The sequence below is a fragment of the Microchirus variegatus genome, assembly GCF_963457635.1.
Source record: "Microchirus variegatus genome assembly, chromosome: 18".
In the NCBI taxonomy this organism is placed as follows: domain Eukaryota; kingdom Metazoa; phylum Chordata; class Actinopteri; order Pleuronectiformes; family Soleidae; genus Microchirus; species Microchirus variegatus.
In genome coordinates, this window is record NC_139819.1 from 19,073,024 (window position 1) to 19,100,685 (window position 27,662).

General features: G+C 42.8%; 1 protein-coding gene across 1 annotated transcript in view; it reads left to right on the forward strand.

Annotated features, from left to right (window-relative positions):
* Window positions 1-3,663: 3,663 nt before the first annotated feature.
* Window positions 3,664-27,662, forward strand: part of LOC310939708 (metal transporter CNNM4) — a gene marked incomplete at its 5' end in the record, with an annotated part of 64,863 nt that continues 40,864 nt past the window's right edge. Inside the window, one exon of the mRNA XM_083904523.1 lies at window positions 3,664-5,077. Within this exon, the coding sequence (XP_083760649.1) occupies window positions 3,664-5,077 (1,414 nt within the window). The remainder of the gene's footprint in view (window positions 5,078-27,662) is intronic.

Genomic DNA, 27,662 nt, shown 5'->3' on the forward strand with positions numbered 1-27,662 from the left:
TCATCTGCTGACACTGAGAAAGACGACGAGGACGACATTTGACTGGCTGAGGATACCGTAGCGCTCAGGGAAGGGAGGGGGTGAGCAGAGGAGCAGTTCTTTGTTGTAAATTTCAGCCTCTCCTCTAGATGGCACTATAAACTACTTACCTTTAAGAAGCTAAAAACCACAAAGCTTGTATTAATTGTTAAAAAAATAAAATGAATAAAACCTCTCTAAAATCAATTAATTCATCGTTGCAGCCCTACTGGTTACCTAAATGTTTCACGAATATTAAATGATTACAAATAAATCATAAAAAATTATTTATAATATATAGTGCTGGGCGTTAACGTTAACGCATGACACGTTTCCATGGCAACTGACCAGAAAAGGACGTACGTGACATCATGTGACTCCCAATTGTTAAAATTAGTCTCTAAAGTAACGCTACACTTTGAAAACAGAGACACACATACGCAGTACACAGGTACGCTGGTTATTTGTAGCGCTGCTCTTTTCCTTTAATAAACAGACCGCTCCAGTTCCACTGTAGGCTAACGCTAAACGGCACTAAAGGAGCTAACGCAGCGGAGCTAACTGGTAAACAGCGCATGGACTCCGCGGCACAAAAAACTAATTTTAACAATCGGGAGGCACGTAAACATGACATTACGCGCGTCTTTTCCCAGTCAGTCGTCATGGAAACTCGTCATGCGTTATAACGCCGTTAACGTGCCCAGCACTTTAAATTATGACAGCCCCGGACCGGCCCAAAAACATGCGTCGATAGCCAGTCCATGCCTGCTGAGTTGGCTTTGTGAAACCGAAAAACCAGAGTTTCCCTTATCTCAGGGTTAACTAACTCAGAGTTTTCACTAAACCTCCGTTTCACAAAGCAGGTTTAGTGAAAACTCTGAGTCTGTTAACCCTGAAATGAGGGAAACTCTGAGTTTTTCCGTTTCACAAAGGGAGGTAAGTCAAACCAGAGAAAGAGGAGTAACTCTAGCCTGTTTCACAGAGAGAAGTAACTTAAGCTCTCGGTCAGTTACCATGGAAACATGCTCTATGAACCCAACCTGGTCGGGAGGGTTTTTCTCAACAAACCCTGAGTTTCTCTCTGTCTCCGCCCTCTTTCAGACACACACGGTATTTGATTTCCTCATTCATTCAGTCAGCAGGCGAGTTTTGAAGTCTGTTCTGCGTCTACATTAGAAGTTATATTACACCTAAATGAAATAAATGAAATAAATGAAAAGTCTACCACTCAAGCAGTTTCCCCCTGTAATATTATTGTGATTGTGCAAAGGACGACATTTAAACTTCCGCATCAGCAGCAGTGTTCTCCGACGCCGTCTCCCTCTCTTTTGCGGCTGCAGCGGTGTTACACTTCCTTTCTAAAAACATTCTCAAGCTCATTGTATGAGCGCATTAATATTTTCAATTCCGGTGGGGATGAAGAACGTCACCCTCCGCTTCCCCCGTTACCATGGTGACTCGTCGAAAGGGGGCTCCATTGATGCTGTCTTTTTAGACTTGTGGTGCACGCGCTTAACTCGAGGTGAAACTACTCCGAGTTGAACAAACTCAGCGTTCAGGGTTAGACTCAGAGTTTGTTGAACCTGCTTTGTGAAACGGACTCCTGCTTTATGAAACGACCCCAGGTGACCTCACCTCGGTGCAAAAGTGTTTCACAATGTTGATATGGTGCATCAGTCTACTTTGAACACAAGAGGGAGCTCTAACTTCAGTAAAGACAAGTGTGACAGGACAAAGTAGGTGTCGTTACTGCACATTGTTATTTTATTTTCAAATTTATTAGCTTGTGGAAAAACTTAATGTTGATATTTACCTCAGAAGGCTGCAAATAGAAAAGAGGCATTAAATTTTTTATTTAAATTTAATCAATATGCCATTGATGTTTTTTCGTTTGTTTTTTGAAAGTTGATTTTGCACTATTAAGTTATATAAGCGTTGCTTGTTCCATATTCAGTGTTAAAGCAAATCAGTGTAGCAAACTGAGCAATAATTAACATTTTATTCATGCACTTTCTCTTGCTACTTCAAGGCTTGAATGTTTGATTCATTCATTATTGTTATTTTCAAATTTATTATTAGCCTGTGGAAAAAGGTAAAAAAATTTACCTCAGAAGGCTGCAGATAGAAAAGAGGCATTAAATTTTTATCCATCCATTATTATTATTATTATTATTATTCATTACATTTCTACCGCTTATCCTGTATTTAGGGTGCATTCAATTTTTATTTAAATTTTATTTGATATGCCATTGATATTTTTTAATTATTATTATTATTATTTGAAACTCGATTTTGCAAGTCACTATAAAGTTATATAAGCCTTGCTTGTTCAATATTCAATGCAAAACGTGTTTGGGTCCCTATTAAAAGGTTAATTTGTTCAACCTTGGCCCGCGGCTTTGTTCAGTTTAAAATTTTGGCCCACTCTGTATTTGAGTTTGACACCCCTGATCTAAAGTGTCAGGGCAGCAGCGACTTCGTTTTTACAGTATGTGATCATTGGCTTTTTGAATGGAAATATTTGACTGAAATTTGGCCTTATATATTAACAATCTGTCAATGAGTTTTAAGTCAACATGTGTATGTAATCATCGAGCATGTCTTGAATAAACCTGGTGTTAACAGACCTTTTTCAGACCATGAAACACTCCAGTTTTAAGAGAAAGTGCTTAACAAATAATTAAATTATATTGTGTTTGACAAATAATTATACTGTATGGTCACTAGTGCAACAAAACAAATCCAATGGTCACTTAAGACTTTTGCAAAGTACAGTATAGTAGTATTCAGTGTTATAATTAGTGTATTGATTTATAATATTACTAAAGGTGATCATATTTTTGCTGATATGTTTTATCAAATTGTTCCTTAATTTTAAGTCATTTTACAGAAAACAGGAAACTGTGAGGCTGCAAACAAGCCTGAGGTTCATTATCCATATTATTATCATCATTATCATAATTATCATTATTACCATACATTATCCATACAGTTACTTGTTGAATTATTGATTGTTACTGAATACATACAATATAGAAACATGCCATTATTTTCCTCCAAGCTTGTTTTCCAAACAACAGTGAAACATGGAAATGTGTTCGGTTTACTATGATTTTACTTTCAGTAACACCTCCTGCTGTTTCCTTTCATCTGTGCCTGATCTACTTTGCCTGTCTTTGATCTGACCATTCAATTCATTTCCTATTGGAGAAAAGTTTAATTATTTCTAATTCTAATTCTCTTATTTCTGGATAATAATGACATCCTAACAACAAACAAACAAAGCTTAGAATTATCAACTAATTATCAGTGTAAAGCTTGTTGTTAATGAGTGACTGGGGAAATGAAGATTATATCATGTCCACATGTTTGTCTCAACTAATCCGATCAGGAAAATTAACTGAATTTAAAAACAAGCTAATGAAATATTGCATTTAAGAAAAGAATCCATGTGGTCCTCCTTAAAAATCAAACAACGCCAGTCTACCTTAAAAATTAAGACTAAGGGGGCTCGGTTAAAGTTTGTGAGTGACGTTGACGTCAGTGACTGGCTGTATTCTCGGGGTATGCAAATGACGTTGGGGGTGGGCTGGTTGAGATGAGTAGGTGACGTCAGTTCCTCCGTTCGCACAGAGCGAAACAAACATGGCGATAGATTCCAGTGGTTGGAGCTTTGCAATCACTTTATTCGTGTTTTGTTGTCTTTTTGCGGACACTCATGCCCAGACGGCGGCTCTCGAGTCGAGAGGAGTCACTCGGATACTCGGCATGAGGTTGGAGAAGAGCGACACGCCGGCCGGGACCACGGAGAAGGGGGTTATTCAGGTGACCGAGGGCAGTGACATCCTTTTCAGGTTCTACGGGCTCCACTTGTTTCCGAACAGCTCGGCGCTCGTCAGCTTCGCGGAACTGTACTCTAGTGACAAAGAGGACGATTATTTGGGCTCCATAATGGTCCCCTTCAACAGGACTTGTCCCGAACACACCAAGGATATAGTAGTCAGGGGGGGCATGGAGGTCAGCAACAAAAACACCGCCGGGATTATCAGCCTCCGAATCAAGGAGCTCCGTAAGAGCGAGGTGGTGAAGGTGTTCGGCTTGTGCGTCCGCGACACTCAGGAGCTGGAGGAAACGTGGCACCTCCTGGACGAGAAGGACGGCAGACTGCGGGTGGTGGAAGTGAAGAAGTCCTTGCTGCCCATCTGGCTGCAGGTGATCCTCATCTCCTTCCTGTTGGTGCTGTCCGGTATGTTTAGCGGTCTCAACCTGGGGTTGATGGCCCTGGACCCAATGGAGCTACGCATCGTTCAAAGCTGTGGCACCGAGAAGGAGAAGAAGTACGCCCGGAAGATCGAGCCCATCCGCAGAAAAGGTAACTACCTGCTGTGTTCACTGCTGCTCGGTAACGTCCTGGTCAACACCACCCTCACCATCCTCCTGGACGACCTCACTAACTCTGGTATTGGTGCTGTGGTTGCTTCCACCATCGGCATCGTTATTTTTGGTGAGATCGTCCCTCAGGCACTATGCTCTCGACACGGCTTGGCCGTAGGGGCAAACACCATCATGGTCACCAAGCTCTTCATGCTGCTAACATTCCCTCTGTCATGGCCCATCAGTAAGATCCTTGACTGTGTCCTTGGGCAGGAGATCGGCACCGTGTATAACCGGGAGAAGTTGGTGGAGATGCTGAAAGTCACCGAGCCTTACAATGACCTGGTAAAAGAGGAGCTCAACATGATCCAAGGGGCGCTGGAGCTCAGGACCAAAACTGTGGAGGATGTGATGACGCCGATCAACGACTGCTTCATGATCCACAGCGACGCCGTGTTGGACTTTAACACCATGTCTGAGATCATGGAGAGCGGCTACACCAGGATTCCTGTGTACGATGATGAGCGCTCCAACATCGTTGACATCCTCTATGTCAAGGACCTGGCTTTCGTGGACCCGGACGACTGCACCACCCTGAAGACCATCACCAAGTTCTACAATCATCCGGTGCACTTTGTCTTCCACGACACCAAACTGGACTCCATGTTGGAGGAGTTCAAGAAAGGTTTGTGGAAATCACACATCCTTATGACATTTAGAGGTAGAAGAGATATATGAAAAAGCATGAAAGCGCCATGAAGGAGCTGTGCAGTAGTAGTAGTATTAGTAGTAGTAGTAGTAGTAGTAGTAGTAGTAGTGTATATTGACAGAACCTGAGATCTTATGACCTTGCTTGCCAAGCTTATTCCTATCATTTCTCTGATTGTGATGAACACAAATGATTCTGCTACTTTCCAGGTTGAAATAATCATCATGGTCATGATTCTGCATAAATGCCACTCTGCCACCTTCAGGCTGTGTTTGTTTGTGGCTAACAGACACACAATGCAGATCGTGGTGAAATGTTTTGGGCTTTGGGGAAAATGGATGGATTTTGGTGGCTAGTCAGATCTGAACCCTTTAAAGAGAGAACCCTTGGTAGGGGTTTGTACTCAGTTTCAGTTAAGGGATGTTGTTTGGTCAAAGCCATCATGGCTGTGGATGGTTCTACTTCTTAATTGGACATTTTCCCCTGTGAAGAAGTGATAGATTGGAAAAAGCTAAATTGTTGTAAATTCAGTTTGGTTTAGTGAGCATTTTTTTTTTCACCTTAGACTTAGACCTCTTTGTGAAGTAAGAGACTAAAAGAAGAAGCACATTTTTGTATCAGTAATATAAGAATTTAACCAGTCTGCAACATATGGAAACATGTAGTGTTTTTGGTAGCACATAAGTGGTTGAATTCAGCATATACACCCTGTAATTATGGGATGTTTCCTTTTGTCTTTGATGTGCTTGTGTTCACTCTGTCAAGTCAAAGTTTGTTGTCCTGTAATGACGTTGACATGATATATAGCTGTGGCTAATATGTTCACTGGGCATTTTATTCAGACTGTCTGTCTGCAACAGCCCCACATGTGTTTGATGTTATAAATATGTGACTTTTAAATGACATGGTGGTCACATCATTATCTTGTTCTTGAGTCAGTCTGTTGAAATTCATGATAAGATTCCTGATTACAAAATAGGTTTTACTTCTTACAGCCCAAAATATAAACATGAGTCAGAGAAAACACAAAATCTGTGTCAACACAGTCAGGTTTGATAGAAACATTTCCCCATTTCACTTCTCTCTGTTTCCTGCTGCTTTTCCTCTTTCTTTTAGACACATACACTCTGACGCCATCTCCCGCAGGGATATGTTTTTCCTCTCTCAGGCGTCTTGTCTCAAGGTCACAGACAGTAGATACACACTTGCTGTGTCTGTAGCTCAGCACCATGAGCAGGGAGTGATTGTGATTACTGGAATAGTTGCATCAGTGTTCAGCTGGAAGATGTTCTGACAAAACATGCAGAAAACATGCTGGTACTCACAGCTCCACTTTTAGCCTTTTCCCTCTCACTGAACTCATAATAACTAACTCTAAATGTAGACTTTCTCTCAGCAGCTACTGTTAACCACCGTTTGAGTTGCTATTGTGGTGGTGCGTGTCACAAAGTGACATTTGGCCATGAAATAGCTCTGTGGCTCAGCTAAGTAGGTGTGGCTAGTAGCAAGGTGGGAAGATTTGGCAAAAGCTGAACACACGCACACCACAAATCTATTCACCGAGTTGGAAACAATCCCGATTGGCTGTAAGATTGGCAGCGTAGAGATGTATTTTGAATGAGAATACACTTTGTGGTCACACCAGAGAAAGCTTAGTTACAGATACTCTACATCATGTATATTAAATAAACCTGTAACTAGAGCTGCAACTAACGATTATTTTCGTAATCGATTAATCTGTCGATTATTTTCTCGATGAATCGATGAATCAGTTGGTCCATAAAATGTCAGAAAATGTTAAAAACCGTTGATCAGTGTTCGTCAAACCTGGAAATGACGATGTTCTTGAATGTCTTGTTTTGTCCACAAACCAAAATTATTCAGTTTTAATGAATTCTTTGTTATGTGGAGCAAAGAAACGAAGAAAATATTCACATTTAAGAAGCTAAAACAATCAGAAATCTTGTTTTAATCATGAAAAAAAGCTTCAAACTGATTATCGATTATCAAGATTGCCGATGAATTTAATAATCGATGTATCAATTAATCGTTTCAGCTCTACCTGTAAGCCTTTAGAAGTTCTGAGGGCTGAAGACAATGTTTTGATTGAATAGTTATATTTTAATGTAAAAGGTGTATCTCCTGTGGACCTCACCCCCTGTGTCTTGTGATCCGAGGAGGTCCTAGTTTTGAAACCACTTAGTCATCCTGAATTTACAAGATAAAGCCTTTCAGCAACATCATGTGATTACTAAGCATGGGAATCACAGGGTACCTCATGATATGATTTGATACATGATACATGGTGCACGATACGTGATACGATCAATACATTGCAAGACAATGTACCGATCCATAACAATATCTGTCTAACTGAAGAAGACAAAGCTGTGAAAAGTGTGGGATTTCTTTATTCATAACATAGAACATAGAACGAAGTGCATAAACTCTCTGTATTGAACATGGCTGGAGCTTTATCCTGCTGTAAACGCTCTCTTCTTCTGCCCGTTTCTCTCATTTATTTGAGCAGCACTGTTTACATTAGATCACCTTAATTTGTTAGAATATTGATATTTGCCCTGGTGTATGGATGTTCGTATTGCACGAAGAAGGCTGACGTCATATCACCAAATGGATATTTTGACCCAGCCCTAGAGATGTGAAAATAAGACTGAACAGTTTTTTGCAGCTGCTTCTGAACAAAAATGTATACAGATCATCTTGTAGCTCAACAAATAATGCCACAAGGAGCCTGATCCCTGATGTATTCTATACTCATCATAATGTTCCTCTTCATATTCTTATTCAAACGTGGCATGTGACTTTCTCAGTGGCATCAGTGTGAGAAACGCTACAGATATACAGTAGAAATCTATGAAAGTTCTAATTTCTTCTTCATGCTTCAGGCTACTGTAGAAGGATGTCTGCACAAGGTGGCAGACCTATAGTTACAGCAAGAAGCACCGTCTAACCCTACAAAAAACCAACTTAAACGTACTTAAGGATAGTATATTCTATTTCTGCCAATAAGCCCCCCCCCCCACTTATACACTCCATCTTTGCGGGAAAACATTTGCAGAATTGCAGAGAAGTCCCTCAGAGAAGTTGCATAATATTGTTTTTTGACTGCAGACCCTGCTGTGTCTGTAGCCTCTGGTCCTGCACTGACCGACTATGTTGACGACGTTCTAAAGTACAGACTTGATTGCGTACTGCCCCCCACCTCTCCTCTGACCTGACTTCCCGCTTACTTCTCAAGTTCCTCTCGGTTGCCACTTGGCATCAGTTACCATGGCGATGGCCTCCAACAGCGTCAGTATGAGTACACACAGATTCCTTTGGACTGGGCATGATAAAATACCTCATCTACTCACTGGGTCTATACGGTGGCCCAGAGGTGTCAAATACAAACGCCACAACACAAATACAAAAGCCACAATACAAACACAAAAGCCACAACACAAACACAAACGCCACAACACAAATACAAACGCCACAACACAAATGCAAACGCCACAACACAAATACAAACGCCACAACACAAATACAAAAGCCACAACACAAATACAAACGGCACAACACAAATACAAACGCCACAACACAAATGCAAAAGCCACAACACAAACACAAAAGCCACAACACAAAAGCCACAACACAAATACAAACGCCACAACACAAATACAAACGCCACAACACAAATACAAAAGCCACAACGGAAGTGACCTACAACGGAAGTGACCCACAACGGAAGTGAACGGTAACAGATGTTGACAATGCGGTGGTTAGGGCCGTGACTATTAGTTTATATGTGTTACAGGAATTGTGTTGTTTTTGACTGATTTCCCTTATATAATTATTAAATTATTATTAGGAACAGCAGACCCTCACAACGCGCTTGGGTCTGCCGAGTCTGTCCAGCTTCCTCCCCTGCCAGCGGATCCAACTCACCACCAGGTGGTGATCGGTTGACAGCTCAGCCCCTCTCTTTACCCGAGTGTCCAAGACATGTGGTCGGAGACGAGATGACACGACTACAAAGTCGATCATTGACCTCCGGCCTAGGGTGTCCTGGTGCCACATGCACTGATGGACACCCTTATGCTCGAACATAGACCTACCTCCCACCCAAAGGCGGAGGGACGCGACTCTTTCGTTCTGCGGGGAGAACTCCAACACATGGCGGCTGAGCCGGGGAGCTATAAGCAGGCCCACACCAGCTTGCCGCCTCTCACCTTGGGCAACTCCAGAGTGGCTTTTAACACCACGTAGAGCGTTGATTTTATGTGTTTTTATATGTTTTTATGTGTTTTTATGTGACTCTATTTGGTTTGTTGTTTAAACTCGTGCTTTATAAATAAAGTGGATTGGATTGGATTGGATTGGATTGGATTAGATTAGTAGAGAGTCCAGCCTACCTCAAGGAGTTGGGTTCCAGAGCCCAGACTGTGCGTGGAGGTGAGCCCGACTATTTCTAGTTGGTACCGCTCTACCTGGTGCAGCTCAGGCTCTTTCCACCCCAGCGAGGTGACATTCCATGTCCCCATAGCTAGGGTTGTTGTCCCACGATCGGACCGTCGGGGCCCCCGCCCACGACTGCCACCCAAATCACATCGCACTGGCCCCTTATGGCCCTTCATGTGGGTGGTGGGCCAACTTGAAGGGTCCCCCCACATTGCTCCTTCGGGCTGACCCGGCTGGGTCCCGTGAGCAAAGACCCGGCCACCAGGCGCTCGCCTGCGAGCCCCACTCTCGGGCCTGGCTCCAGGGTGGGGCCCCGGTAACTCCAATCCGGGCGACGTACACGGGTAAGGGTTAGGTGAACATGAAACTCCATGAATTAAAAATATAGAATATAAAGATCTATAAAAGCCCGTGCCCATGTCTCGAGGTGTCCTGTGGACACTTTTACAGGCGTCTCTTTTACTCTTCCGGTCAATGGGAAAATTGCTTTTGGGGCACCATGGGATTTTTTTGTTGCAGTACCCACAGTGGCCACCATGTAAAATTGTCTTCAAGGCAGAGGGGGCAATGCTCTACCCAGTTCATATTATACATCCATGGCAACAATCCGCTGTATTGTCAACATCCGACCGTTCACTTCCATTGTGGGTCATTTCCGTTGTAGGTCACTTCCGTTGTGGCGTTTGTGTTTGTGTTGTGGTTTTTGTGTTTGTGTTGTGGCTTTTGTATTTGTGTTGTGGCTTTTGTGTTTGTGTTGTGGCGTTTGTATTTGTGTTGTGGCTTTTGTGTTTGTGTTGTGGCGTTTGTATTTGTGTTGTGGCTTTTGTGTTTGTGTTCTGGCGTTTGTATTTGTGTTGTGGCTTTTGTGTTGTGGCGTTTGTATTTGTGTTGTGGCTTTTGTGTTTGTGTTGTGGCGTTTGTATTTGGCCTGACACCTCTGGGCCACCGTAGGTCTAGGTCTTGATAAGTTCACATGTGAAGAAGATTCAAGATTCAAGATTCAAGATTCAAGATGCTTTATTTATCCCGAGGGAAATTATTGTGCAACAATTGGGAGGTAAAAGTGTAGATGTACAAGAGTTAAAAGATACATAAAATAAAATAAAATAAAATAAAATAAAATAAAATAAAATAAAATAAAATAAAAATAAAAATAAAAATAAAAATAAAAACAAGTAAGACAAATGCAACAAAGTGCCAAACAGAAGGAAAAACAGTAACTTACAACAGTAACTTAAATGCAACAATGCCACAAAAAGAATCAAAAAAGAATCACAGTCAACGTAGGTATATATAATATACAGCAGTACGCACGGAAATAAAATAAGTACAACTAAAATATGGTGAGCAAATGTTGAAAGTGATAAACAGTGATAAGGTGACTAATGTTATCAGCATAGTGCAAACAAAGTAAAGTGATGAAGTGATATGGGTAAAGTGACATTTGGATCAGGACACAGTGTCTCCACTGTTCCTAATGCGGCCAGAAGTAGCTAAATTAAACAGCCTGATGGCCACAGGAAGAAAAGACTTCCTCTGGCGTTCTGTGTTACACCGGGGGAGAATGAGTCTGTTGCTGAAGGTGCTTCTGCTCGAAGTCAGCAGCTGGTGGAGAGGGTGAGAGATGTTGTCCAGGATACTGTGCAGTTTACACAGCATCCTCCTCTCAGACACCACCACCAAAGAGTCCAGCTGGACCCCCAGGACGGAGCCAGCCTTCCTGATGATCCTGCTGATCTTCTTGGCGTCTGCTGCCCTCAGCCTGCTGCCCCAGCACACAACAGCAAAGAAGATGGCACTGGCTACCACCGACTGGTAGAACATCCTCAGCATGGTGTTACATACGTTGAATGACCGGAGCCTCCTCAGGAAATAGAGACGACTCTGGCCCTTCTTGTACACAGCCTCAGTGTTCTTGGCCCAGTCCAGTTTATTGTCCAGGTATACTCCAAGGTACTTGTAATCCTGGACAACATCTACAGTCACACCGTTGATGGAGATGGGTGTGGGGGTAGATTTCCTCCTGCGGAAATCTACCACTAGCTCCTTAGTCTTGGTGGAGTTGAGAATCAGATGATTAGCTCCACACCACTCGACGAAGGAGTCCACAACGCCCCTGTACTCCTCCTCCTTCCCCTCACTGACACAGCCAACGATTGCAGAGTCGTCAGCAAACTTCTGCAGGTGGCAGGACTCAGAGAGGAACTGAAAGTCTGAGGTGTACAGGGTGAACAGAAAGGGGGAAAGAACAGTTCCCTGTGGAGCCCCAGTGCTGCTGACCACAGTATCAGACACACCATCCTGCAGTCTGACATACTGTGGTCGACCCGTCAAGTAGTCCGTAATCCAGGAAACCAGGGGAGGTTCCACCTGCATCGCCGTCAGCTTACTCCCCAGCAGAGCAGGCCGGATGGTATTGAACGCACTGGAGAAGTCCATGAACATGATTCTCACAGTGCATCCCGGTCTGTCCAGGTGGGCGCAGGCACGGTGGAGCAGGAAGATGATGGCGTCCTCCACACCCAGTCTCGGCTGGTAGGCAAACTGTAGAGGGTCCAGTGATGAGCTGACCAGGGGCCGAAGAAGTGACAGGACCAGCCTCTCCAGGGACTTCATCAAGTGTGACGTCAGCGCCACCGGTCTGTAGTCTTCGGAGGTGCTGGGACGCACCTTCTTCGGTACTGGTACCAGGCAGGATGTCTTCCACAGCACCGGGACCCTCTCCAGACTCATGCTGAGGTTGAAGATGTACTGCAGGACTCCGCTCAGCTGGGTCGCACATGTTTTGAGGACCCTCGGGCTGACACCGTCGGGACCAGCTGCCTTGCCCGGGCGGAGTCTGCAGAGCTCCTTCCTCACCTGCTCTGCAGTGAAGGTCTGTCTGCTGTGTGTGTTGATGGGGGGGGGGGAAGGTGATGGCGGGGGGGTGGGGGTTGGTGGGACAGGTTGGGTAAAGTCAGGAAGGAGTTGAGGGGGAGGGGTGTCAGCAGGGCTGGAGGTTTGGAGGTGAATGGTTGTAGAGTAGCTGGGGGAGGGGTAGTCCGGAGCCCTTTCATCAAATCTGTTGAAGAACAAATTCAGCTCGTTGGCTCGTTCAGTACCACCTCCTATTGTCTGGCTACCAGATGGTTTGTAGCCAGTGATGCTCCTCATACCACTCCACACGTCCTTAACATTGTTCTGCTGGAGTTTGTGCTCCAGCTTCCTCCTGTAGTTGTCTTTGCCCTGTTTAATCCTCTCCTTAAGCTCCCTCTGGACCTGCCTCATCTGCTCTCTGTCCCCATCTCTGAAGGCCCTCTTCTTCTCATTCAGCAGGACCTTGATGTCTCTGGTGACCCACGGCTTGTTGTTGGGGAAACAGCGTACAGTCACTTTAGGAACAACGCTGTCCACACAGAAATTGATGTACCCCGTTATGCAGTCCGTGAGATCATCAAGGTCCTCTCCATGTGAATCACAGAGCAGCTCCCAGTCTGTTAGTTCAAAGCAGCCCTGTAAAGCTTCATCAGTCTCCTGTGACCATCTCCTCACAGTCCTGGTGGTCACAGGAAGCCGCTGGACTTGGGGCTTATACAGGGGCTGCAGGTGGATGAGGTTGTGGTCCGATCTTCCAAGAGGAGGAAGGGCAGTGGAGCTGTAAGCCTCCTTAACATTGGCATACAGCAGGTCCAGTGTCTTGTTTTCCCTGGTGGGACAGTCCACAAACTGCTTGAAAGTGGGCAGTGTGGCAGCCAGAGTGATGTGGTTAAAGTCCCCAGATATTGCAATGAATGCGTCTGGGTGCCGTGTCTGAAGATCCGCGACGACGGTGTGTATGACGTCACTCGCGCGCGCCGCGTTTGCGGTCGGAGGAATGTAAACAACGAGGACGATAACGTGTGAGAACTCCCTCGGCAGATAGTATGGCCGCAGACTCACGGCAAGCAGTTCAATGTCCGGGCTGCACACACGCTCCTTCACAGTAACGTGACCAGGATGACACCACTTGTTGTTAATAAGAATAGCAAGTCCTCCACCTTTACTCTTGCCACTCTCCCGGTGACTCCTGTCCGCCCGAACAGTCTGAAAGCCGTCCACAGTTGCATTCGAGTCCGGGATGTCCTCGTGGAGCCACGTCTCCGTGAAACACAGCACACTGCTCTCACGATACACCCGCTGAGTCCTCATCAGGCCCGCCAGCTCGTCCATCTTATTAGCCAGCGACCTCACGTTCCCCATGGTGATGGAAGGGAGAGAAGTGATGTGTAATGATGAGAGCCATCAATACTGTGTGCTACTGTCTGACATGTCTGCTTCACTGTAAGTGTGTGCGTTTGTGTGTGTTTGGACTTTTCAGTCAACATTGTATGACCTTTTAGATGGACTATAAAGTGACCTTATCAGATAAGATGAAACTTTAATGACCGTGACTGTAATTGCTGGAAACCTGCATCAGAGAAATAGAAATAAAATAGAAATGTTGCTCGCTGAGACTGGCACAGCGACTCTCATGTGGAGGATAAAGTCATAGAAGATGGATGGATGAAATCTATTCAACTTTATTTTTAGTGACACACTGACAAATACTGATTCTATAAAGATTTTCCTTTATTTAAATGCATTCAAACTATTTAAGCCCTTATACTATCACACTAACTTTGAATGACCACAAGAAAAAAGGGAAATAGCCTTTAATATGATGTCATCACATAAAATAACAGCTTTAGCTTTTGGTGTACACTGATGCTTTTATCTGTGGTTGTCTTCTTTGTCAGTGGGCTGGTAAGTCAAGTGCGTGTATAAACATAGTGCATAACTTTTAACTTTTGAAACAAATGTCTATTCCAGTCAAACCATTAATACATTTATCAATGATTCACACAATGCAGATTGAGCCGATCAGCTCTACGGGTCTCTATTTTCTCAGTATAGTGGTGTTTAGAGCGCGGGTCACCTGGTGACATTCCTGCATTGCACACAGGAAGTGATTTGTTTCATGTTGAATAGAGTGAAAACACAAAGAGGTGAAACTACTGCTCAAAAACATGGTCATTTTCAGCATATAAATAATCTGACATTGTTTCTGTTGTTGAAGACTAAACCGAGCGATAATTATAACATCAGCAACAAATTTTTTATTTTTTTTGGTTTAATGCAATGCGTACATTTTTGTTATGGACTATGGTGAAATATAAGTTGTAGTAAATACTTAACTAAGAGAATAACTTGTGTTATAACTGTTGGTATGAGACTCGTTAGATGTAGGAGGTTTAAAGTCATGCCCACTGAACATCAGGTATCATTTAGAAAACACACAAATACAAGTGAAGCGTGAAGTCATGGGAAAGACGACGTTACACTGTCAACACACACACACACACACACACAGGTCACGTGCTAACCCTTGGTGCTGCTGTGTGACAGATAGTGGTCTACACAGAGTCCTGAGGGTCAGTGAGTCACTGACTTTGATATCCTTTGTGTCTCTTTGTACCAGTATTACCTGTTCTCTTTCTTATTCATAATCAACATAATTTTCATAATTTTCACCTGAGTCAACATTGTAATCACGACTTAGTGGAGCTTTGTCGATCATGTAACCCAAAACTAGTTAGGTGTAAACCACAGCGTCACAAATTTTAGTCAATATAATGATAAGTTTTATTTTTTTTAGTCACAGAACGATTGCACTGAAGCCACATTTCATGGGACGTGGTCTCAGGACTTGAAGACTAAACACAACAATAGAGCTGAACCTTCAACACATTGAGTCTGTGAGGAATTGAACCTGCAGCTTGTGTCTTTTTTGTGTCCACATTGTCTGCTCTTTATCAGTGTTTTATCTGCTTACCCCATATTTCAATACACACACACACACACACACACACACACACACACACACACACACACACACACACACACACACACACACACACACACACACACACACACACACGCACACACACACACACTCTTTAACATGCTTCTGCTGACACTCCCTGTGCATTAACATGCTCATATACATACATTCACACAGCGTGCCTCCCTAATAATCTAAGATGGACATAATCCCAACGTCTAACAACAATCCTAACTGTGAGGCAGACTCTTAAAGAAGGTGTGGCCTCAATGTCAAATTTAACAACAATCAAATATTAACTAATCTCTACCTGATAATGTTGTTACCACTGTGTGTGTGTGTGTGTGTGTGTGTGTGTGTGTGTGTGTGTGTGTGTGTGTGTGTGTGTGTGTGTGTGTGTGTGTGTGTGTGTGTGTCACCCCTTTTTGTTTTGTTGTTTGCTTTGACCATGTCCCTCCTGACAGCGAGTAAAGAGCTGGAATACGAACACTAACCTTGTTCATATTTGGCAAGCTTTTACAAGTTTATTCAACGTGTGCCAGCTCAGTAAAGATATGGCAGGACGATTTCAGTGAGACAGATATGGTGATGTATCGCGATATGATTGTCTTGTAGTATATTGATGATCGCAGAATGGTTTCATTGTGATATTATTGGTATTGTAGACCATGTATCATACGTGTCTGTCTCTTATTGTGAGGTAGGCAGCCTGTGATTCTCACCTCTATACATCAATACATCAATGATTTGCATTGAGAAGTGTGGACAACTTGGAAATCACTGTGCCTCAACGAGACTCGTATAATCAGCTGTAAATCAGCTACTTTTCATTTTCTTATCAGCTGCCTGATTCTTTCTCTTCATGTCATTCAAGCTCTAAGTGCTGATGATGATGCAACTGCTTCAACTTTGGACACACACTGTGTCTCTGTCTGTGTGTGTGTGCGTGTCACATTAAGACATAAGTCTTCATTCCTGTTTCTTTCCTGTGTTTTCTGTGATTTTGAATAGAATATAGTATATATACTGTTGATAAGACAAAAGAAGTTACCTGAAGACGTTTTATGTTAGAACAGCTAAACTGTTAAAATAATAACCTAATAAATCCGAATAAAAGTCTTAATCCACCATTGAAAGCGCACACTGTTGACTCTGCTGAAGACTCTGAAGAGTAATTGTTTATTCTCATTCGTCAGATTTATATATAATACAATGCAACATGATCTGCTTTGTTTAAGCCCAATTTATACTCCTGCGTAAAGTGCCTCTATGTTGCCGGAGAGCCTGTCAGAGAGCCTCTCCATTGTCTCCAGCTGCACTATATATTTTTTAAGTGTCCGTCACTCCATCAAGGGACAACGGAGATGGCAAGGGCTGCGATTGGTCCTCAGGACAGGCTAAAATAACGCTGCTCTGTGCCGGGCACCGTGCACACCGATCGTCCACTGAGGCGGAGCTGATCACCGCCGACAATGTCACTGCCAAACTATAAATACATCATATCTTAATACACAAACCACATGTTTAGACTCTAAATGGCGAATTTCTCGCCTCAAATGATCTTAAAACTGCGTTCCCTGACAGAAAAATATTTTATTTCAGGTGAGAAACGGCCACTGTTTCAATGTTATTCAGCTGCAACAACAACAACAGTCTTTCTCTCTCGGACGCCATTGCTCACTGTAGCTAAAAGCACAACAACCTTGCGTAGCGACCCCTACAGATCGGGCGGGAAATTGCAGGGCGTATCCGGCATGACGACAGAGAACTAAGGCTCGAGGGGTCTCTGTGGTTACGCAGTTGGATAACGCATTACGTAGTCGGAGAAGTATACTTTGTCCTTACGTCAATGACATGCACATGGACACACATATATAGTTTTAATGGACACTGCTGTGCATTGTCTCTGTGGTTTACAGTTCAGTCTTTTTGAGTGGCTTTGGCTCCACATTCAAACCAACAAACGGCCTGGCTATTGTTAATCCCACACTTTGACATTTCATTGCCTTTCTGCACCAAAAACATAGTGATGATGTTTACAACATGCTGCATGTCAAACTATCTACAACAATACAACCATATGACATTACCTTTGCCCTTTGGTTCTTTATGAGCCAAGTGTGCCAGTCTGCATGGGGCTTCACTTTTAGCCTGAAAAACAGGTTCGAAGAGCTTGACCAGCCCTGCATAACAAGCCTTTGTGTGACTGTGCGTGTCCTAATGTGTGTGTTCAGTGTGTGTGTGTGTGTGTGTGTGTGTGTGTGTGTGTGTGTGTGTGTGTGTGTGTGTGTGTGCTTCTTTGTGTCATCCCGTCATAGCATACAGGTTTGGCCGTTGGTTGTTTGGTCCCTGCCGCTAAAGTTTGACCTAGAGGATTGTGTTTTGTGCGTGGGAGGATTGTGTGAGGCATTCCTTTCCCTTACACACTCATCACTCTCCCTCTTGTCTTTTTTGTTGTTGATATTTCATGTCAACAAACGGGCTGGATCACAGGCTGCTGACAGAAGAGCTGGAGGCCAGAGAAGCAGCTGGCAAGGTCACACAACCTAATGTGCACAAATCTGCCATTGATACAGTCAGTCCAGCAAAATAACATTACATAAACAGTATTAAATTCAGTCAAAGAAATCAATCTTACAGTCTGCAGCTCATCGGGCTTCCGTGTTTCTCCGTTCCTGTTTTGGCAAATTGCTCTTATTGGCTCTTTGTTTGCAGTGTCATGGTTTTCACCCCCTACACAATGACCACTTCTTTGTATGCTGACTGACTGAGGGGTGGATCTTTTGTCAAATGAGGAAGCTTGCTTAATAATCCTAAAATTATATCATGTTTCAAGTGTCATGGTAGTTTAGTGCTGCTATATTCAGGCTGACATTACCTGAACTTCTGGTGTCTGTGTTGTCTGAGCTGTATTTTTTTATAATTGATTCTCTTGATGAGTGATTTGGTCCATAAAATGTCAGAAAATGTTGATCAGTGTTTCTCAAACCTGGAAATGATCATGTTTTGTCTACAAACTGAACAAACTGGTTCCGTTTGAGTGTTTTCCTTGTTATTATATATATTATATGGAGCAAAGAAATCAGTCAAATATGCCCAAGCTGAAAACACAACACTCAAAGTGATGCGTCCATGATCAAAATAGTTGACGATTCATTTAGTAATCGATTAACTGAGTAACTGCTTCAGCCCTCGTCTCATCTCAGTTCAGTAAGACTAACAATGAGTTACTGATGATTGTTAAGGAAACTTGCTTCAATTCTGTACGTGACACATGTTAAAGTGGCTCTCAGTTAAAATATGTGTAAGTTGCTGTCAGGGTCAGTGACATTGGTCATTTGGGCTGGGACAGTATGTCACAATACTTAGATGATGATTTGTAGTATTACAATTCAAGAGTATCAATAATTGTGGTAGTGTTTCCTCTTGAAACCAAAAGTGAATTATCAGTGTATTATTAGTGTGACATTGAACTGAATGGGACAGTGGTACAGTGGTGCAATAGAGCAGTAGAGTACGAGTATTGAGGCCATTCACACATGTATTTTGCCTGTGAACACCGAGGACAGATGTTGAACCAGATTTGAACCAGGTCAGAGCCAAAAGAGTATCACTTACAACAGCTCTAACTATGAGTGTCTTAATGTCTGAATTAAAATCACTCTTGTAAATAGACATATATAGCAAAGTGAAGAGCAGTTAATGATATCAGGCATAAGCAGTGAGTGGGTGATGAGCACCAACAGCATTCACCGTCACCATTAATGGGATTTCCTGTCATGTTGTTCTTAGTGTGATGAGCGATAGCTGTGTGAACCTGAGGTGATGAACCCATACCATCTGAACATGGACAGCCATAGAGTGACTTTAGTGACCTTTTTCTTTTTCATTTTCATTCAGCTGTCAAAGGTCAGCAGCTCAATGTGCTGTGTGTGTGTTTACTGTGTTACCAATTTAGAATATAGTTTGGCATAAAAACTAACCATATCATGACCAGTAGTCTTTATGGAAACCAAAACCTTGTCCCAATGAGGCAGAACCTAATTTCTAAGGAATTGGTTGTTTTACAAATGAAAGGTATTCAGTGTAGTGACTTTTAAAGAATAGCCATGCAATCCTGCGTGTGTGTGCGTGTGTATTGGTGTCATTGTGTATGAATGCAGAAGAAGTCGATAGATGCTCAAGTGACTCTCCAGTAACAAGGGGTTATTGTGTCTCCTGAGGTTTGACTTCCTCTGAAATATGTACTCAGTACCACAGGGAGAGGTCACACACACACACACACACACACACACACACACACACACACACACACACACACACACACACACACACACACACACACACACACACACACACACACACACACACACACACACACACACAAATCCATTTCCATGACATGATGTCTATGTATGTTGTCGCTATAGTGATCTCATGTGTAATGAAGAACAAGCGGTTCATAAGTGGACCCAGATGATTTCTTACCAGAATCTCCATCCTGCTCATCATCAAGCTCTATGGCGCATATACAGTATGTGAGTTAAGGAGGTCTACTTACATACATTAAAGCTCCCATAGAGTGGTCCTATTGCACATATATGTGAGTTATGGAGGTCTACTTACATACATTAACTTGTTTTTATGGTCAAAAACCTCCTAGTTGCTGTAAACGAGCCGATAGAAATCTCTCCTCACTGAAGCTCTTTCAGACTGAAAATTTCAGTCTTTCTTCTTCCATTTGATGTCACCTCCAGAAGACAGAACTGTGCTGTGATTGGCCAGCCAACCAGAGCTTTCTCAACTGTCTTGTGATTGGCCAATACCCAGAAGTGACATAATTAGCACACCAGCTCTCAGAAGCGCAGCTCCCCCCTCTGGAACGGTGGATGCACTGCTACTCATTTTCAAAACATTGTTTTAACAATGTTTAAACATAGCTTCGTCACGACTACCCGCCGCAGTCCCTTTTATGACTTTGACCCGGAGTCTGACCCAGAGTCGGAAGACGCTGTCGCAAACACCTCCACAACGGACATTATTCTTCTTATGCGGTACAATGTACGCAACCGGATTTGCCCGGACTAGTGCCCGGACCAGGAGGATCCGCTGTTCAGGAGAAATGCTGGTTATGTAACTAGAAGGGTTTTTTTCAGAGATCTCGCTGAGCCCGAGATTACAATACATCAAAGCGTTCTCAGCAGTGGCTGAACTGTCTGTTTCGAATCTTCAGGGCTTCATAAACGACATAAAATGTTGCAGATACACACCAAAAAACAGCATTAATTGGAACTTCTGGTCTAGGTCCTCTTTAAAAATAATTATAACAAATGTATATGTGCATATTAGTATTATCCTCTATGTGCCTCTATAATAATATGAATACTAAACATAATAATAATACTTCTATACTTTTTCTTTTTATTTAAAGGTGAAGTAAGTAGTTTATAGTGCCATCTAGAGGAGAGGCTGAAATTTACAACAAAGAACTGCTCCTGTGCTCACCCCCTCCCTTCCCTGAGCGCTACGGTATCCTCAGTCAGTCCTCGGCATCTTTCTCCGTGTCAGGAGATGAGGTTCGTGAGGCGAGAGAGAGGGCGAGCTACCACAGCCGTAGCAGACGAAGCGGAGAGAGTGGAGGCGGGACTTCCGCTACAAGTAAAGCGACGCTTGATTTGTTCTCTCGCATGTGTCTATAGGCTCACATAGAAACATGGCGTCGTGGCAATGAGTAGCGGCCCGCGACCATGTTATTTTACATGACTTTTTGAAACACTACGAAAATTAAACAAAGAATATTATACAGCGACTAGACAATGCAGGAGCACATTGTCTCCACAAAAGTGGATTTTGGGTCATATAAACCCATAAATACTACACAGTGTCCCTTTAAGTATTATTATTTTGTATTATCATCATCATTATTATAATGCTGTTTTGCAATTAAACTGTATATCATAACTTGGGAGAGAGGAGGAGTCTGTCAGGGCAGGCGAGTGTCGTCACTCACTCACTCACTAACGAATGTACTGACACACAGAGAACTGGAGAACTGTGGCTGAGGACGTGAATCTTGTTCATATCCCGAACGTACTGACACAGGAGAACTGTGGCTGAGGACGTGAATCCCGTTCACAGTGTCACTCACTGACCCGCGCACGTACTGACAGACACACACAGAGAACTGTGACTGGGGATGTGAATCTTGTACGCACTGTCACTCACTCACTGACCCGCGAACGTACTGCACTCAGGAAGGACGTGAGTCACGTAGCAGGGCACTGGGCTTCTAAGCACTGAACGATTCGGGGAACAAATCTTTTGAACGAATCATTTTAATGAACGGATTCTAGGGATTCAGTACACTCAAATGAGCTGCCCATCCCATCACTAGGCCTGTTCTTGGCAGCTGTTATCAACGCCAAGCCGGCAGATCCTGTATCTGTGCTCGATTGTTCTTCCTTCATCCTTTTACTACCTTTACTACTGGATGTCTGTCACAGTAACTTTAATCTGAATTTTGAGAACTGAATTTGAATTGTGAGTACTGAATACGAAGATATATGGAGTGTTGAATTTGACTTTCAAATAATACTACTGAGATTCAGTTTTTCAATGCAATAATTCAAATTAAACAATACAATTTCAAATTATACTATTCAGATTCAGGTTTTCAATGCAATAATTCAAATTAAACAATACAAATTCAAATTACCGTAAATTCCGGACTATAAGCCGCTACTTTTTTTCCACAATTTGAACACTGCAGCTTATGATACAGTGCGGCTTATTACGGTAATTTTTTTTTTTTTTCGTGGCACCAAAAACATTTTGCCAATTAACAGTAGACCAATACAAATTGATGAGTAGTTCACAGAGGTCCAATTAAATTGCATGATAAATAAAGCGCACTTTCACAACTATTGTAAATCAGTCATTTGTACTCACTCATCAACATGGAAAATACGAGAAGGAAAGCATATGATGCAGCTTTTAAGTTAAAGGCGATCACTCTGGCGGATGGAGAAGGAAATCGAGCTGCCGCACGTAACCTTGGCATAAATGAATCGATGATAAGAAGGTGGAGACGCCAGCTTGAAGAACTGAGCCAATGCAAAAAAACGATGAAAGCTTTCAGAGGTAATCATAGCAGATGGCCCGAGCTTGAAAACTTTCTGGAAGACTGGGTTAACACACAGAGAGCAGGCGGCCGCGGTGTTTCCACTGTGCAGATAAGACTGAAGGCTAAAGCAATCGCCACCGAGATGAAAATAGAAGATTTTAGAGGTGGGCCATCATTGTGTTTTAGATTTATGAAACGGAAATCCCTGTCCGTTAGGGCACGCACAACTTTGTGTCAGCAGCTCCCTCCAGACTACGAGGAGAAACTTGCTAACTTCCACACATTCACTCAAACGAAGATAGCGGAGAATTCCATCGGGCCAGATGATATCATAAATATGGATGAAGTACCTCTGACGTTTGACCTGCCTCTCACTCGGACTGTAAATAAAAAAGGTGAATCATCCATCACACTGAAAACGAGCGGACACGAGAGAACGCATTTTACGTGTGTTCTGAGCTGCACAGCATCTGGACTAAAGCTTCCACCGATGGTGATTTTTAAGCGGCTGACAATGCCAAAGGAAAAATTCCCAAAAGAAATTGTGGTGAAAGTCAATAAGAGAGGTTGGATGATGGAGAGCCTAATGAAGGATTGGCTCAGAGAGTGCTACTCAAAGCGACCAGGGGGCTTTTTTCGCCGAAAAAAAGCATTGCTCGTTATGGACAGCATGAGGGCCCATATAACGGATTCAGTGAAAGCCGCCATCAAGAGCACAAACTCAATTCCAGCTGTGATTCCTGGGGGCACCACGAAGTATCTGCAACCACTGGACATCAGCGTGAACCGGGCATTTAAAGTGGCACTGCGCGAAGAGTGGGAGGCTTGGATGACGAGCGCCGAGAAATCCTTTACCAAAACAGGCCGCATGCGAAGAGCATCTTTAACTCAAGTCTGCCAGTGGATCCTAAATGCGTGGAGCCGTGTCAAAACATCAACCATCACCAACGGGTTCGAAAGGCTGGACTGCTGCGTGAAAAAGAAGACGGCGCGTGCTCAAGTGACAGCGAAAACGAGGAGACTGAAGTGAGTGATGAGATCCTGAGGCTGTTTAATTCGGACACTGAATTAGAGGACTTTGATGGTTTTAGTGCGCAGGAGGAAGATGGAGAAGGCGATCAGTGACTTTTTCTGGTAGGATGCAGTATATGGTACATGTTTTTACCAGTTATTAGGATATACTGGAGTGCTGTTCATGCACTGTTAAGCGAAAAAGCATAAGCAACGTAATTTGTGTGTTACCGATACAAACGTATATTTCAAGGTAGCCGCGTTATAGGCACCGTTAAAAAAAAGCATTTGTAATATGTATTTGTTTTATGTAACCAAGCGGATTAAATAAAAAAAAGTAAAAAAAAAAAAATCCTCACGTGTCATATCTTTCTGTGTAAATATCTCATATGATAAATTGTTTTTTGTTTCTCTGTATAGACATAAAAGTGAAAAGAGTGGATGTTGCTCCTTGCCTTTCTGCTTGACACTGGCAGATAAAGAACAGCCGACACCTGCGACACGCCCAGGTGCAGGTGTGCCATTGTAGGTATCCCCGACAGAAAGTGTTATTCCTGGCCGCGGCCGCGGAGGCAGAGAAACAATGGTTTTAATTTAAATTTAGAATAAAAAACAATGCAGTTGTTGTTAGTTTTAATTTACTTGGGTGAAAGCAAGCGCACAACTGTTTCTCCGCCTCCGCAGCCGCGGCCAGGAGTAACACTTTCTGTCGGGGATACCTACATTGGCACGACACCTGTCGTCTTGTCACCCGCTGTCAGTGACTCACTTCTTACAGTAATAAGAAGATATGATGAATGTTTTTGAGCTAATTTTTCCTATTACAATGTGGGATAACTGCGGCTTAAAATCAAGTGCGGCTTGTGCAAGTACAAAATTGATTTTCTTTCTAAAATTAGCGCATGCGGCTTTTAATCAGGTGCGCTCTGTCGTCCGGAATTTACAGTATGTGATTCAAATTCAGTTTTTTAATGCAATTATTTGAGTTAAGCAATTCAAATTAAAATATAAATGATTCAAATTCAGTTTCTGGTGGCACATATTTCAGCCCATATCTTCCTCCTCTCAGAAACTTCTCTTTTGTTTTATTCTTCACTGCAATATGTAAGCATGTGCTTTTAGAGAGTAGAGTGTGTCTGTGTTGTATAATGGACACTTTTTCACATGCTGTTATTAAGTTAATTGACAAATGACCGATGACTCTCCTATATTCGGAAGCAAATTGTCTCCCTGACCATTACTTACTACTTACTAGAGAAAGCAAGAAAGAAAGAAACACAAGGTCATTTCAACCAGTTGCTGTGTGTGTGTGCGCTGTGTGTTTGTCTCGTCTAAAGTAAGAGAAATGGTTGTGCTGATATTTTCTGAGTGCTTCCCTCTCTCATGAATCATTAAGGACATCAGCACAGGTTTGGACTCAGTCAGTCAGTGCCCTGTTGAACAATCCACCAGTGTGTAACACTCCTGTTTGACCAAAGTCCAGAGCCAACTCTAGCCTTTATGACCTGTATACATTAACAGACTGTTTGTGGTGCAGATGGGTTCATGTTAGAACACAAGTTTTATCCATCACCATACCATTGTGTGTGTTGATGACGGGACTTGGTTTGGATTTGACAGAGCAGTGCATATAGAATATAGATCAGGGGTCTCAAACTCAATTTGCCTGGGGGCCGCAAGAGTTAGAGTCTGGGTGAGGCTGGGCCGCAAGAAATATTTTTTAAAAATGCAGGGCATGCGGAGCTTTTGAAAATTTAAAGTTAAAATGGGACATTCTGAGGCTTTTTGAAAGACCATTATGGTGACTCATGAAGTAAGTGGAGAAAAATATGAAAATACAAAATTAATTATTAAGCCAATTCTGTAACATTGTATTTTAATCTAATTTTGTTGTTATGGCTGGGACTGTGTATACTTACTAGGGCTGGGCGATATGGACCAAAAGTCATATCTCGATATATTTTGGTTGAATAACGATATACGATATATATCTCGATATTTTTTCCGCAAAGTGAGAGCTGTGAAATGAAATGTTCAGTCAAAGTCAAAGCCAAATATGAGTAGTTTTATTGAAAACTACTCATATAATAATAAAATGAAAACATAAACACTGTATAACAACAGGAGTGCCTTTTATAAAATCAAAGCTCCATAAGGTGCACATTTAAATATAAAAAAATATCTTAAATAAAAATAGCCTATAAAATAGGCCAATCTTTTTCTGAAATAAATATGTTGTAAATAGTTTGACAACTATAAATGGCTTTTGAAAATCAAATTACAGATTTTCTTCTCTTATAAAAGAACAAAATATGACAGGCCTAGTGATGTGATGGCCTTTCTGCAAGGAGTTTGCATGTTCTCCCCGTGTGTGCGTGGGTTTTCTCCGGGTTCTCCGGCTTCCTCACACAGTCCAAAAACATGCGATATGGGGATTAGGTGAATTGGTCACTCTAAATTGACCGTAGGTGTGAGTGTGTGAGTGAATGGTTGTTTGTCTCTGTATGTGGCCCTGCGATGGACTGGCGAACTGTCCAGGGTGTACCCCGCCTATCGCCCAATGTCTGCTGAGATAGGCACAGCACCCCCCGTGACCCTCTGGTGGAGGAAAAAGCGGTAGATAATGGATGGATGGATGACAAACCCTAGTAAGGGCAGCATTTATATATAAAGAGACAACAAAATAAAGTGCTTATTTTAAGAAAAACATTTTTAAACATCAGCTTCAGATTACCTTTTCGTTTTTGTTAATTTATCTGTACAGTCTCAACCAGTTGCACAAGAAACAGAGCAGCAACTCAATAAACATTTCCCCCTCTTTTGTTTTACTTTGATAAACAGTAGTGCTTTCACATGTGCTGCTTGACCACATATCGCTGGTCGACGCTAAATGGGTGACGTTAGCGAGCCGGTTTGCAAGACTGTCTGACGTCACATTTGCAGCAGTGCTTCTCATGCTTCTCGTGCACTATAGTTGCGACTGGGAAGCTCATATCTCGGGTCCATCGTTTTCATTAGCTTTTCATTAACGTGTCTTTGGCAATGTGAAAGGACACCGCTTTTGTTATTGCACACCACTTGTCTGGAGTTTTGTCGGGTTGTGGACGGCTTGCGTCTGTGGCTTCTGCAGCGCGCAGTTTCACACACACACTGCATATTGCACTTTGTGCCACGTTTTTAAGTGGTGAAAAAGATTCATATTGCTTCCATCACTGGCTGCAACATGCTTATGGCACTCCCTACATATAGCGTGGTTTTGTTGCTCATCCGATGATTTGTTTCCAAACCATCTAGAAATGATTGAGCCACTGCTTTTTCTTTTACTAACCCAGACGCTATCCGCACGCTCCACAGACGTTGCTGCTTTCTCCATGTGAAGCGGAGTGTCTGCCCCTCCCCTCTCTGTGCATGAAAGAGGGGCGGGGCGCGAGGAGAAGTGCAGAGAGCAGAGAGCTCCGGTCAGCGGCTTGTCTGGAGCAAGGATCACAGCGCTAATTTGAACTATATCGATATACGCGATATGGTCTAATTCCATATCGCATTTAAAAAATATATCGATATATCTTAAATATCGATATATCGCCCAGCCCTAATACTTACAAAACGAAAGTCAAGGCATTGCAATTCTAGAGGGTGCCCCTCATCTGGTGCGGGCCTTTTTTTTCTCTGCACCGCCCCTGCTGACTCTGCTGACTCTGCTGACTCTGCTCCTCTCTCTCCTGCATTGTGCGCAGCTCCAAACGCGCTCTCGTGTCCAGCGCTGAACGGATCATTTCTCTATGCGCAGTTTTATCTTATTCTGGCTCCCCTGTAAATCTTCATGATTTTCCTTTATATATCATTTGTTTTTTGAAAAAGACATTTCAGTTAAATATATCATATAGGAGACAAACACAGTGATATTTGAGAAGTGAAATATTGTTTATATGATTTACAGAAAGTGTGCAAGAATTATTTAAACAAAATTAGGCATGTGCATAAGTTTAGGCACCACAAAAGAAAACATTTGTTTTTCTCTATGCGCAGTTTTATCCACAGATCCATATATGACACATAATGATCTTCATGATGAGGATCGAGTACAGTCACGATGACATACAGGAGATCCCAGTAGATCGCGCATCTGG